Source organism: Lampetra fluviatilis, chromosome 47, assembly GCF_964198595.1.
Source record: "Lampetra fluviatilis chromosome 47, kcLamFluv1.1, whole genome shotgun sequence".
Lineage (NCBI taxonomy): Eukaryota > Metazoa > Chordata > Hyperoartia > Petromyzontiformes > Petromyzontidae > Lampetra > Lampetra fluviatilis.
In genome coordinates, this window is record NC_136321.1 from 6642636 (window position 1) to 6657268 (window position 14633).

The following is a 14633-nucleotide window of genomic DNA, read 5'->3' on the forward strand; positions in this document are numbered from 1 at the left end:
CCCTGCGTATTCGTAAACGCTATGAGGTGGCTGGTACAAAGCGCTCATTTGTTTCCAGGAATGCCGAGGGCAATTGGCGGTCTGAGGAGTCTCGTCATTATCTGAGGCGGGAAGAAGAGCGGGTGAACATCTTTTTTCGCGTCTCCAAAGTGACATTTTTGTAAACAGTAGTTTGTCGGCCCGTGCTTTAGAAATCTGCGTGTGTGTGCGTGTGTGTATGGGGAGCGATAGTGTAGCGGTTAGCGCGCTGCGCTATGAACTCGGCCACCCGAGTTCGATTCCCGCTCACGGCCAACACCAGCGACGATTATGTGAACCGGTCCTGGGCCTCCCCTAGGTCGACTCAGCCTCAAATGAGTACCTGGTGCGATGTGTAAACATCACCACTAGGGAGACAAAGGCGGCCGGGCGTGGTGCTGGCCACCCACCCCCTCGTGTACCGTTGCGGCTTTCATAGGTGCTCGCTAACAGCACTTGCCCCTACAGTCTGTTAAGGCTACACGGGGGATCTTTGTCTTTGTGTGTGTGTGCGTGCGCACGGGGAGAGAGAGTGCTCGTGTGTGCGTGCGAGATATGTGAGCGCGTGTGTTAGTTAAGCCGCCGGCCAGCGAGCATGGCCATGTGAACTGCAGTTTAAGCACACGTGCTCCTCTGATGTGTTCATGACATCACCGTCAGCACTCGATGATGTATGCACTCCGTTTATTTATCTCTTTCGGTTCGTTGACGCTTAAAAATATTAATCCCAGAATTTTTCATGGCCACTGGATGCGTACGTGCGATTCTGCGAACGGCGTAGATAACCAGCCCTTTGAAACATGCTTGGCAGAGTTTTCTGTGGGAAGAACCAGTTATTTATGAGCGGAGCTTTCGAGAGCATCGGGAATGAGCCAGGGGTGTGACAGCATGAAGGTGCATCGGCCACGAAAATTAATGAAAACGCAATATTCATGTGCGGCACGAATCAGGCTTTTTAATGGGTGGGTGACTCTTTGGTTGGCGTACTGCAATGCGAACGCGACCTGAGTTCGATTCCCAGCTATGGCTAGTATCGGTGGCAAGTGATATCTGATCTGGTCGTGGGGCCCCATTCACTTCACTAACCGGCACTGACCAGTTGGGAAGACGGTCATCCAGCAGTGGACCGACAAAGTCCTGTAAATTAGTATTATTATTATTATAAAAACATTTTTATTTTGCAGTGTAATCATATGATAATAATATAACGAGTTGCACATAACTTTTACTGTAATATTTCGACTTAATATTTGAACTCCGTTTAAACGTTAGATTGAATGCGTAAACAATGAAACGCTGCTGAATGTGCCCGATCTCGTCAGATCTCGGACACGAAGCAGGGCTGGGCCTGGATAGTGCTAGCAAGGGCGATCACCACCATGCACTGGCGGCGTTATTGGACATGGTGGAACTACGTTGTCATCATCTGCGCTTCCCTCCTTCACCCCCCCACCTCCCACACTGACTACTAGCATGGTGAAGCATGGTCAAACAGCCCCCATGACCCACACTGTGGAGAAGGGTGCCACAGCGGCGAGATGTTAACTCCCTCGCCTGGTCTACAGGAGCTCGTGGGTTCGATCCCGACCCTGGCGCCTGCTGTATATTTGGAGTGTGCGTGTCTCTCTCTCCCCGCGGTCGTGTGGATTTTTCTCCTGGTCCTCCGGTTTTTCCCTCCACATTTAGAAGCGTGCATTTAGAGTACACACATTTCCTGCTACACATTTCTGCGTGATAAACCACTTCGTTGAGCTATCATTTGTGGCCAAGTCACTTCTGAAAAAGAGCTACGTAGCTCAGTGGGCCTTACCTGGTAAAGAAAACCCTCTGGGCTGGCCCGTTCGTATACACATATGCCACGTACACTTTTCTACTTTTTTTTTTTCATGTGCGTGCGGTCGGCTTCCAAACGACAGCCAGAGGTCTCGCGCAAGGAATTTTCTTGACCCCCTCTCCACTATAAAGTTCACCCCGCTGGCCGCATAGGTCCCACCACGTACAAGGTTTCATTGCCGCAGATTTAAGACCTCGGCTACTCAGGAATGTAAATAAGAGCCACCTGTGTAGAAGTATCCCTCCGCCTGAATGGCTCTGAGTTTGCGGTTCGTTATTTGACACATCAATACGTGTTGTTTTCACATTCACCCGAAGTCCTTTAGCAGTGGACTGTGAACACAGTAGAATGTGTACGTAATGTTTACCAGACCTTGTGCTGCTTTCTGGTAAAAATGTGGCTTCGTTGTTAATGACGCTCGCTTCTTCGAAAGTGCTCGTGACCCATTTGTCTGGACTGCCAGATCGTTTTTTGTTTGAGTAAATATAGCCGAGGCTTTTGGATGGAAGTGTCTAAATAAGACGCTCCCATTTGCCATATTGAAGCCCATACACAGCCACGGTTTGTTAATAGAAGGGGTGTTCATCTATCACATTTCACAATAGCAGCCTGTATAATGCAGCATTCTTCATATTAAAAGACGCAATCCAAACTTGTGTCCGGTCAACAGAGCTATACAAAAGCTGGTAATATATACACATAAACTTTTGCTTTCGAACTACAAGGTAAAAAAAAAAATCCGCGTGTTATAATCCGGTAATAATTAATTGCATTACGTAATCCCCCGCTCCCTTTCCGATTGCAGCTACCGCAGCCTGAAACATTTCAACTACGACATCTGCCAAAGCTGCTTCTTCTCGGGCCGCACGGCAAAGGGACACAAGCTTCACTACCCCATGGTGGAGTACTGCACGCCGGTAAGCCACCCTAATGAACCTTGCGGCTCTCCCGTCGCGGGCGGCCACAGACGGACGGGCTTGTCCAGATGGATTTAACCGCGTCCCCCCGCGCGTTGGCTCACGGCCAAGAGCGCGGCGGGCGCATCGTTCGGGGACGGGTGCTGCTCATGGATAATGTGCGACGCGGATGGAATGGACGGGGGTGGGGGGAAAGGGGTGTGGTGGTGGTGAGGAGAAATGGGCTTTTGTAGCGTATGGTATAAGCAGGGTTTTGTGGCATTATAATGTTGGACTCATTGCACGCAAAAGTGCTCGTCACAAATTAACCACCAATACCTCGCTGATCTCGTCAAGGAGCGTAAACCATCATCACATGAACTCCGGTCATCCTCGTAGCAGCAGCGGCTTTTGGCTGGCCATCAAACAAAGACGATCACCGCATCGCGCGCTTTCAGGTGCAATTCTGCGGCCGTCTGAAACCCTCTTCCTTCAGATATTAGGAAGCCACTGGAACTATGCACTTTTAAATAATCTAAATTAAAAACTCGTTTCTGCAGAATTGCTTTTTGTGTTTAGTTTGTTTTCCTTTCCCCCGCACCTCGGATTAGCACGGTTGGCTACGTACGGTGCGAAAGAAGTTCAACATACATACAGGTGGCGGGTTGCCCCTCCTGAAATGTTTAAACTATGGAGGCGGGGATTTCTCATCAGGTTATTTTGAATCGAGGTGTGATCGGTGTGACTGCCGTGACCAAAATGGCGTTCTTTGCTTTGTCGGACAACCCGCATGAAAACGTGGACTGCAGGAGTCAAACATTACAGATGTTTGAATAATAATAATAATTCTGATTTGTACCAAGAAGGCGATCAACATACGATGCAGACAAGCGGATGGGGATGCAAATTAATGCTGCAGGGAAAACTGGCGGAGGACGGAGAGACGTGGAGGGAGGTGACGCACCACCGCCAACCCTATCGAAAGATAACGGCACGAGGCAAAGCCTTGCCAGTCCGCCGCTGGATGAAGGCATCTCGTGCATTTCACGGGGGAGTTTTTTTTTACCGAAATTTTTTCCATGGCTGGGTCAGTTTAGCTTATTTTTCTGAAACCCAGGTAACAAACTTGTTAAAGGCGAGCACTCAGGAGGACTGCTGCAGATGCCACTGCCTGGCTGATTTTCACCACGGCCCATACACTGTGTGGAACTCCTCCTGATCCAGCAGTAGATTGTATGTTTGCGTGTTGAACTTCTATCGCACGGTACGTAGCCAACCATGCTAATCCAAGGTGCGATTGACAAAGCCAAATCCGCAAACTTTTAGGAATGAACACTCGACCTGATGGCTCCCGCGGCCTTCATTGTCCATGTCTACGACTTTCGCTCAACAAGGACCACCCACTAAAAACCATTGCCGGGAATTCAACTCAGGTGACCGAATTTATGATGCAATGTGCACGCTGCTGCACCATCGCTCCACCCTCCTTGAGAAATGAGCAGTTCAATATTCATGAATCAAATAGATCCAGTTGCCTTTAATCATCCGCGTTCCCTTTCAGACTTTACATTCAACACCCACTGTCTTTTATGTGCGTGTGTATCGTCGGAATTCCGCTTGGGATTAATTTCCCAGTCCGCTGCCCACCTTGAAAAAAAAAAAACACGTGCGACTGTCATGATGAATGAGAATTGGCCGAGCATGGAATTATCTTTTTACCTATGATATTTTGTGTGTGTGTGTCACTTAAATGGCCTTCTATTCTTGTTCATGTCATCGCATGCAAGAAATGACCACCATCTATAACATGGTGGTCAGTTATTTTTCAGTGGTAGGCCAGTGATATATTTTTTAAAGCTTTGATTGCTTTTTGTGAAGTTCATTATCGTGGTTTTTTTTTGACGTACCATCTTCCTGTTCTACAAAGCTATTATACATTTGGCTGTGCCGCCAATTCTCGGTAACAACACCGCTATTGTCAGGCAAGCTGTCGGTGCCCGTGTTAACGCTTGAGTACAATGATAAGCGGGTTCTCCCTGTGAAAAGCAGACAAAAACAAACTGGCAGTCACCTGCTGGCAGCATTAAAGGCCAACGATCCACGACTCTGCAGCTCTGTGTGAACGCATTGTGTGGCAAGTTGCGTGATCTGTGTTCACACGTAGATCATACACAGTTTGCATTTTTGCTTTGATAAATAAAGTTGAACGTGCACACGTCTAGTGTGTTCACCATTGCACCACGTGTTCTTTTCGTGTACCACACAGTGCGTGCAACTCCAATATAGTACTGTATTTTAAAAAAAGTTTTGCTGGCTGACTGGTGACACGGTGCGTGGTTAGCGAGGCACAAGGAGGATGACGTTGTTCTGCGGACAACCTTCGTGCGATGACGAGAACGCTCGCTTTGCTGTATTATTTTAAAACGCCGGCTGGAGGGAGGGACAGGCGAATGGACGATCACGTCCAAATGATAGACGGGGCTGCTACTCTGCCCAATAAAAGTAATTGTCACTTGGAACCCATTTATATTGGACACTTTGGGTCTCAACGGCGTTGACATCAAATTGTGATTGTCTTGTGTTCCGCTGATAACTGTTAATCATGCACGCGCGACCATATTACCTGATGCTCACCAGGATAGAGTGCGGTGACATCGATCAAATCCCATCGCTCATTATTTAGCTTTGTGTATTAATCTGCTCTAATTATCGTATTGCGCATCTATTTACGTCCCCCCCCCCCCCCCGTTCGTGCCCCCCTCCAGGTCTCTTTAACACTCTGACGTTGAAGGCGTTTTTGCATTAGCTCCATCTGTCTGTCCGTCTGTAATCGGAGGGGGGGGGGCATGATAACTCTCGCAATGATGATCAGACATGAATCGGCTCCTTTGAATAAAGTCGTTTTGTTGTTTTGTTATAAGGGACTTGGCCCATAGAATATCGGCCAAATTAATTAATCGGGTTTACCGCCGCGCCCTCCCTGGCACTGCCGCTACCAAATGTCTGTTGTCTGCTCAAGGCCTACAAACATACTGCATCCGACACGTCTGGCACCAGTGCTACCATTGATTATATTATTATTGCCGCTCATTAAATACATACATCCAAGAGCAAACGCACGTTGCAAAAGGCGCGACGGAATCCACGCAAAGTTTTGCGCGATTTTCCTCCCTTGTCTTCTTGGTTCTTTCGGTAAAGTCACGTAGAAGGGAAATAATAAAAATATAAAAATAAAACATAATAAAATAATTCTCCGACAGACCTGTTCTTCACCTGAGGACGGCTGCTTGCGTTGTGGCCGAAACATCGTGAGAATTATTTTATTATATTTAAATTTTATTATTTTATTATTTCCCTTCTACGTGACTTTACCGAAAGAACCAAGAAGATGAATCCCTGCAGTCACGAAAGCTTTAAATCGAAATTTTTCCTCGCCTTGGTTGATTCAAACGTTTTCCCTTCTCAGACGACATCCGGCGAGGACGTGCGTGACTTCACGCGCGTGCTGCGGAACAAGTTTAAGTCAAAGCGGTACTTCAGCAAGCACCAGCGGCTCGGCTACCTGCCGGTGCAGACGGTGCTGGAGGGCGACACCATGGAAACGTGAGCGCCAGTCACGTGGCTTGTGCATCCCGCCCGCTCAGAGTAGATGCTGCCGCTGCTGCTGCCACTGCTGCTGCCTATTCGGTGTTTTACCAGAAGCTCTCTCACTGCTCGTAAAAGAATTTCGTCAAGCTGCGCGGATCTGAGCTGTTTGTTGTGTGCATGTCAAGGGTACCAGGCATTTTAATGTAAGGTTTATACTGGTAGGAACGAAGTGGACCAGACCACCAATAGATTATATCGTCCGTCCGTCCGTCCGTCCGTCCGTGTATCAACATCGAACCCCTACTGCAAACACTTGGCAGGACCCTACAAAAACCTTTTGACTCAGTGGGGCTTTCCTGGCTTAACAAGTGTAATAATACATTATGTTTATATTCTTTGGTTATTCGTTCCTACCAGCCCACCCCGCAGGGTCCTGTTTCGTGATGATATTTGCCCAACGACAATCCCTTGATTCATAGATTATTATTTATTCTTAAGCTCACGATCATCACCATCATCAGCTGGATGAAGACCTCCCCAAGCCGCCACCATCACCTGTCTCGATCTTGCGACGCAATAATCCACTTAGCACCTCCGATTAGCACGGTTGGCAACGTACGGCACGAAAGAAGTTTTAACATACATACATGATGGACGCATCATATTTACAACCGTAAGAATGTATTTGTATCGCTTAAGATTCTTGTCTGTCAGCTCAAATAATTTCATATTTACAAACCTTTATTTGAATTTGCATCGTATAACGGTGTCACGTCAATCCTGCATCTACTCAAGGCACTACCATCCAGCGAGTTGTAAAAAAATATTTTTCAATTATCCTCCTCAACAGAATCTTCACACAAAGCAGCTAAAACATTCTACACCTAATATTCTAACGGATTTTAATTTCTTGAATATTTATTTCATCCATGGCCAGATAGCCCCGTAGGTGTCCACCTCACACTCTCTCATTAGTTTCCACTTTCTCCTGTCTTGTTGTCAACATGCTCAAGTAGTGGCCACATGTTTCTGGCTCGATCTCTTGTGATGTCGTCGTCAAACCCATTCTCTCTTAGGTCTTCCTCTCGCTTTCCGGCTCCTTCAGTTTTTCCGAACGACAACACTTTTAATGTCCCTGTTGTTGCCCGTCCTACACGTGTGTCCACACAGTGCCGGTTTCCTTCTCATCACTGCCTGCATGGGCAGGTTGTAGTCTTCTACGTTTGCCTTGCTTCCACGTTTGGCCCAGTTTAGATGCAGTGTCCTTCTATAGCAATACATCTCGAATGCCAATTATCTTATCTCTGTCAGTTAACATACAATGCCAACTGCATTAACATTTGCACTCTTCGGTCCATAAGTCCAGCGACCGTGAAACTTTTTTTTGTGTAATGCACCGTATTCATCACATCGCGTGACACGCCGTGCGTTCTCGCCGCGTGTTTACTCGGGACTCCGTTTGTAACAAAAGAAAAAGCGGGTCATTATCTCCCCGTCTGGCGCTGTGCACAAAAGAAATAAAGTGACTTCAAAAGAAACAAAAGATGACGGGGCAATACGGGGAAGCGGCACGAACACGGAAGGAGCGGCGGCACTCGAGATCTAATAAACGGCGCAGTCGTAGACAATCTTCGCGCAAACACGGCGGTGAAAAACACGGCGGTGTGAAACCCGAGGCTTGCGTGCATCGTCTTATATGTGCTCTTTTGCGCGTGGGGGACCTCGTTATTTTGCGCGTGTACTTTTCTTCGCGAGCACACGCACGCGCTGTTAACTTCTGGTGTTTGGCTGCAGACGAACGTCATTCTTTCCCGAGCGCTCGCCGGCCCATGAGCGTTTGTCTTGATTTTGGTGGCAAAAAAGTGCGAAAGAAGTTCAGCGTACATAACACGTGCGTACAAGGCATGCCGCGTCCGCACCGCGCAGCTCGCGTTCGCGCGATCGCGTCTCTCACGCGGCCATCGGCTGTTCTTGTCTTGCAGTCCCCTCACCGTCATCAACCTCTGGCCGGTGTCGTTGGAGTGAGTACCGCACACCCTATCGGCCGCTGGAAGTCACGTGACTCCCCGAGCCGCCCATGTGACCAGAGGTTTTTTTTTTGTGACCGCGCTCCATTTTCGTCGAAGAAATTTACCGCGTCTTTTTGTTTTTTCACCCGCTTTCAGCCCTTCTCCTCAGCTGTCTCACGAGGACACGCACGCGCGAATCGAACACTTCGCCAGCCGGTAATGTGTTTTTAAGTCCTTCCCAACCCACCCCCCCACCCTTTTCATATCGATAGGGAAGGGACATCCTCATTAAATTGTCTTCTTCTTGACACTCGTGGAGTTTCCTGCTCCTCTTACTCCGTGACATTTCTGTCCTGGGCCCACCATCTCCATGTCCACTCCCACATCCCTTCGTACCTTGGTTCACCACTGTGCCACCAGCTCTACCTTAGACCCCGCCGCCCCTCGATATGGTCTCCACCGCGGCGTGCTTCCCGTCCGCGTGCCGTCTGTTGTGTATCAAATTTTGATAAAAAATAATAAAAATCAAATGAAGATTGGAAAAATTCGTAAATCGCGGAAATTATGTTAATATATGCAATTATATGCTATTTAAAAATTATATTATTGGCAGAATTATTCTTAATATTAATTTTTGGAAAAAGGGGGATGAATACAACACGTTGACTCTCCCGTCGCGGGCGCAGTTTCCCCCCCCCCTCTCCTCGGCCGCCTGCGTTACCTCCTCGCGGCAACCCCCACCACTCTCTGCATCCTCCCCATCCGGTTTTGTAATCCCTCGGAATTGTCTTCCATCATTCTCAGTTCTGTGGTGCCCAACTCTTACTCCTCCCCCCCCCCCCCACTCGGTGTTTAGAGTCCAACTTTCAGGCCCGTCAGTAGCGTTCTTATTAACTTCTTGCCTGTGCTGTCATTTCCCCCCACCTCACGCCATTTTACACAGATTTTAATATAAATAGGAAATTCATTCCCATTGAATGATGTCCGTTTTCACCAAATACACATTTTGGGTTGTTTAATAAGTAAATGCAACAGCAACAAAAACCAATGCGCCTCTCCGTGCCTTGTCTGTCGCAGGCTCGCCGCAATGGAAAACAAAAACGGATCGTATTTGCATGAAATCTCCTCGCCCAACGAAAGCATGTGAGTGCCGCGCCGGCAGAGGCAACGTGAAATGGCTCGTTGCAACATCGTCACCAACTCATAACGATTCAAGATTCAATAAAAATTCATAACGTGCGCATCACTCGCGCGTGCGTGCGGGTAGCGCACTGCACTACGAACCCGGTAACCAGCGTTAAATTCCTGGCCACACGACTTCAAGTTGTGACGAATATCTCAACCAGTCCTGATCCTTCTCTAGGGTGACTCAGCCTTACATGAAGTACATTCTGCGGTGTGTACACATCGGCTGTGCTGCTGTACCGACTTTTAAAGGTGCTTTCTGACTAAAATTGTCCCAGCAATCTGTGAGCTGGATTGGGTTCATTTTTGTTTTGTTTGTTACAACTTTATGTAGCACGGGACAAAGACAAAGATCCCGTGTATGGCCTTGACAGACTGTTGGGGAAAGTGCTGTTAGCGAGCACCTATGAAGGTCGGAACGGCACACGAGGGGATGGGTAGCCAGCACCACGCCCGGCCGCCTTTGTCTCCCGAGTGGCGTTATGTTTAGGCATCGCACCAGGTACTCATTTGAGGCTGAGTCGACCTAGGGGAGACCCAGGACCGGTTCAGATAATTGTCCCTGGTGTTGACTGTGAGCGGGAATCGAACCCTGGTCGACAGGTTCATAGCACAGCGTGCTAACTGCTGCACTACCACTCCCCACTTTGTTTGCATACAACACACACACACACGCACGAACACACGTGCCATTGCCTGTGTACATCCCGTACGCACGCGTATTTAATAACAACCGCAGTAACAAAGTCCACTGCACCACGTCGAAATTAACCCGGGAGAGCGCGTGCCTTTTGTCTTCGTGTCCGTGCTGTCGCAGCGACGAGGAGCACATCCTGATCCGGCACTTTTGCCAGACCCTGGGCGCTGAGTCACCATGCCCCGGCTCCCGCGACCCCGGCTCGATGCTCGTTACCATGGACACCGACGAGAGCGAGGAGCTGTGCCACATCATCGCCGAGCTGGAGGAAGAGCACCAGTAAATGGGACCCCCCCCCCCCATTGTCTTTTTTAATTCGTTTCGGAGAACGGGTTGACTTCCATTAAACGGCAGCTGCGCGCTGTTGGCACCTGTCACACTCGAGAAGCTTTGTACGGCAACGAAAGCCCCACCGATGACAGCGGAGCGACACCGACTGACAGACCCAGGCTCTGGAATCGGGGGGGGTGCCATGAGACCAGGATGACCACAGTCAGCAGTTTCTCCTTTAGTGGGAGTCGTAATGTGGTCGACAACAACCTGCGGAATTTCAGTCCGAGTTGGTGTATGTCGTGGAGTCGTTCTCTTTGCATAGTCGACTAAAGCCGTCAAAGATTGGTTCAAGCACCCTTCGGACGAAATGTTTGATTGCTGTGAGAGGGGTGTAATTTTTGGATATCGGATGCAAAAATCCAATATCCGTAAAAGAATAAAATCTAAAACTCTATCCCTCGCAGACCAAGCACTACACAATCATCAATAACACTTTTGTAAAAGTGAAAAGTATATTTTGACTTTAAACTTTCGTGACTGTAGGAATTCATATTCTACGGTATCGAATATGAAAAGTATATATTAGATGGCATTTGAGGCAATCATCCTTCTTCTCGACTAACAGCACCGTCGATTGCACACCTTTTTTTTCCCCCAGGAATCTCACGGCCGAGTACAACCAGCTGAAGCAGCAGCACGAGAGCAAGTCGGGCTCCTCCGGCTGCCTCCACTTCCCTCCGCCGGCGTCGCTGCCCCCGCCGCCGCTGCTGCACTCGTCGCAGTCGCTCTCCCCGCCGCCACCCCTGCCCCCCAAGGGCGGCTCGGCACCCGGCACGGAGCTCCATGGCGGGGAGTTCTCGCAGCCGGAGAGCGAGCTCGTCGCCGAGGCCAGGCTCCTGCGGCAGCACAAGGGGCGGCTGGAGTCGCGGATGCAGGTGCTGGAGGACCACAACCGGCAGCTGGAGTCGCAGCTCCTGCGTCTGCGCTCGCTGCTCACCCAGGTACGTGCGGCGACGAGCGACGGGGCGGCCCCGTCGTTGTTGGATCCGCGACGCCGCTAAATCGCAGGCGGCGTGCGATGATGCGGTCGTCGACTGCGAGGTGAGAAGTCGAGTGGTGGAGGTGTCATGCGTGTAATGTTTGCTCTAGATTTGAAGTTTTCGTGACTGCAAGGATCCATACTCTTAGGTTCTTTCGGTAAAGTCACGTGTTTTATTTTTTAACTTTTATTATTTTTTACCTACGTGACTTTACCGAAAGAACCAAAGAGTACGTGTAACGTTTGTATGTATGTATGTGTGCGCGTTGAACGTCTTTTGTACCGTACGTAGCCAACCGTGCTAATTGGACGTGCGGGGGAAGGGCAACAAACGAAACACCAAAAGCAGTTCTCAAGAAATTAATTTTCATCACAGATTTAAAAGTGCACAGCTCCGGTGGTTTCCAGCACGCGATGCGGTGACCGTCTTTGCTCGATGGTCAGCCAAAAGCCGCTGGTTGTTAGCGCTGCAACGGTGATAGATAATTACTTGAATCGAGGCATTAATCGACGAGAATTGACGGGCATTAATTATCCGGTTCACTCCCGATGCCGCGGGGACCACACGCAGCTCGCGACGCGGCCGTCGACGTGAAGGTGACGTTAAGTCGCGCAGCATTCCCGCACCTGACAACTTCTAGGCCTGTATCGATGCATCGATCAAATTGATTAACGTGAATCTATTGAGAGCAATGGGCGTTATCCCGGTTGCTGCGCGTGATGCAGCTGTTGAAGGGAAGCTGCGTTTTAACGCGCGTGCATATTGTCGCGAGAGCTGAAACGATGCTATGTTTTTTGTTTATTCCCCCCCTTATAACAGCTGCCGAGCATAGGCCCAGAGGTCGCAAAAACCTAAGCGGCCAGCAATAAAAGGCACTAATTGAATGTGAAAGAGATTGGAGTTAGCCGAGAGTTATTAGTAGTTCGATAAGATTTAATAAGAGTTAACGGACAAAATCCCTGGGTGGGGTTGCCTCTGAGACCACCTCATCCTCTCACTGAGGTCTTGCCCCAGGAAACACACCGTTGAACATTAACAACTTTGTTTTATGCAACAAAGTTTTTTCGGTAAAATCACGTGGGTAAAAATAAAAATAATTATAGAAATAAAATAATAATAAATCAATTAAATCACGGCTTGTGTTGCCTCCGAAACGTCGCAATCAAATTGATTTATTATTATTTTATTTCTGTTATTATTTTATTTCTATTATAATTTATATTTTTCACCTACGTGACTTTACCGAAAAAACCTAAGAGTATTTATGCAACAATATTGAAAAAATAGAATTGCATCGTTTGAGTTTGGCTTTAGGTCAATTGAAAACAACAACAACGATGTCGACATTCATAGCAAATAGCAACTCTGCCCTGCATGGGACGTTGCATGATTGATGCACATCCATCCTGAGCGCTCAAATGTCTTCAGGTTGGGCGACTACAATCAGACGCTTTGCAGCATGCTGTGGCCTCGCGGCTGAGGTTCTAATCGTTCTTTGATTAAAATTGATCAACACGATGATTAACAAGCGATGCATGCAATGCAATTGGATTGCACATTGAATTGTGCATGTAATGATTGAGTGTGTATTTGTTTACTTTGTTCATTCATTAGTTTATAGTTTTCAACGACTATAGATTATTGGGGGAAGCGCTCATCCAGCCCTGGGATTGATGATGGCTGACGACGATAGATTAGTGTGCATAGATTCACGTCGCCTTGCACCGCCGATGACGAGGAGATAATCCGTTTGGTGAACACGACGCGATGTCAAATTTGCGGCAATCGATTCAAGGCGGTGGGGAATTGGTCCGTCCGTACGAACGGCGACGGCTGTGCCCCGGCGTTGCGGCATCGACACGGCCGCGCAGAAACGTAGAGGCGCGCTCAAACACAGCCACGCGCGGAGGAGTTGAACGCGAACGTTGACGTCATCATTTGCCGCTTTGATATCGCACGCCTGCATTAGTCCCTGGTCGCTGACGGGTGCTCACGACGCGCTTTGACTCGCCCCTTCTTAAATCTGCACCGCTCCTCCGCTTGGGTAGCCGCGCTATCGGATCGCTCTCGCAGCCGCAATCATCAACAGTTGTTTATCAGCTCGAGTTTTGCGGCCCCTTCTCACCGTTTGTCATATTGGCAAATATCCACATGGCAGCAAGGGAATGATATGGCAAAAAATGGAAAAAAAATGATATGGCAGGTCACCTAAACAAGTCTCACTACACTTGCTGAAGAATAAACTTATTTATTTAAGGAAGCTCTTATCTAGTGTTTTGTGCCACTGCTAGAAATGATAAATGTGGTGCTTGTATGACGATATCGTTTCGCGTGTTGAAAGTGATGTTTTTAATTTAGCTTATCTCCCATCCATTGTCTCTCCTTTGGCTCTCGCCATATCGTCCTCAAATGTTATTTTTTGCAAAGACCGCTTTGTGTTTTTCTCTTCAACTCTTTCACACACAATCCCTCCCCTTCTACCTCTCCCCTCTGTCATCATCTCTCCGTTCGGTCTTCACCACCATCCATCGCCCTCTCTCTCCATCTCCCCCAGCTCTTTCCCCTCTATCCACGACACACGTCCTCTTGCTGCTGGCCAGGGCCCAGATTAAGGCTCTTGTAGGCCTTAGGCACTGCTGTTTCGTAGGACTTCAGCGACAAGTTTCTAAAGTAGATACTGCTGCCCCATGTTACTACCGCCACTGTCACTCCACTTGTTTCACGCATGCTGGCCCGCCCGTCTCTCCCACAGCCTGCCATCGACGCGTCTCGGGTGAACGGCTCCTACCTCTCCTCCCCGTCTTCCTGCTCGCCGGACTCCACGCAGGGCCTTCCGCAGAACGGCACCAGCAGCAGCGCCGTCGCCACCGCCGCCACCAACGGGCGGCACCACCACAACATTTCGGGTGGGCGCGCATGGCAGAGGTCGCAAACGGGTTTTGATTCCTTACCCGTACCCGGCCGCACCAGGGTTGCAAACGGGTACCCGTACCCGTACCTGATACCCGGCTACACATACCCGGCCGGGTATCGGGTAGGGTACGGGTATGGGTACCCGATTGCGACCTCTGGGATGAAGCCATGTTGCAGGCG

The 14633-nt window shown here is 49.0% G+C and overlaps 1 protein-coding gene across 1 annotated transcript in view; it reads left to right on the plus strand.

Moving 5' to 3' along the window:
• Window positions 1-14633, plus strand: part of LOC144947799 (dystrophin-like) — a 330156-nt gene that overhangs the window by 307966 nt on the left and 7557 nt on the right. The window contains exons 46-53 of the mRNA XM_078877152.1: window positions 2658-2769; window positions 6215-6351; window positions 8319-8357; window positions 8502-8561; window positions 9423-9488; window positions 10348-10506; window positions 11159-11501; window positions 14293-14446. Of these exons, the coding sequence (XP_078733278.1) occupies window positions 2658-2769; window positions 6215-6351; window positions 8319-8357; window positions 8502-8561; window positions 9423-9488; window positions 10348-10506; window positions 11159-11501; window positions 14293-14446 (1070 nt within the window). The remainder of the gene's footprint in view (window positions 1-2657; window positions 2770-6214; window positions 6352-8318; window positions 8358-8501; window positions 8562-9422; window positions 9489-10347; window positions 10507-11158; window positions 11502-14292; window positions 14447-14633) is intronic.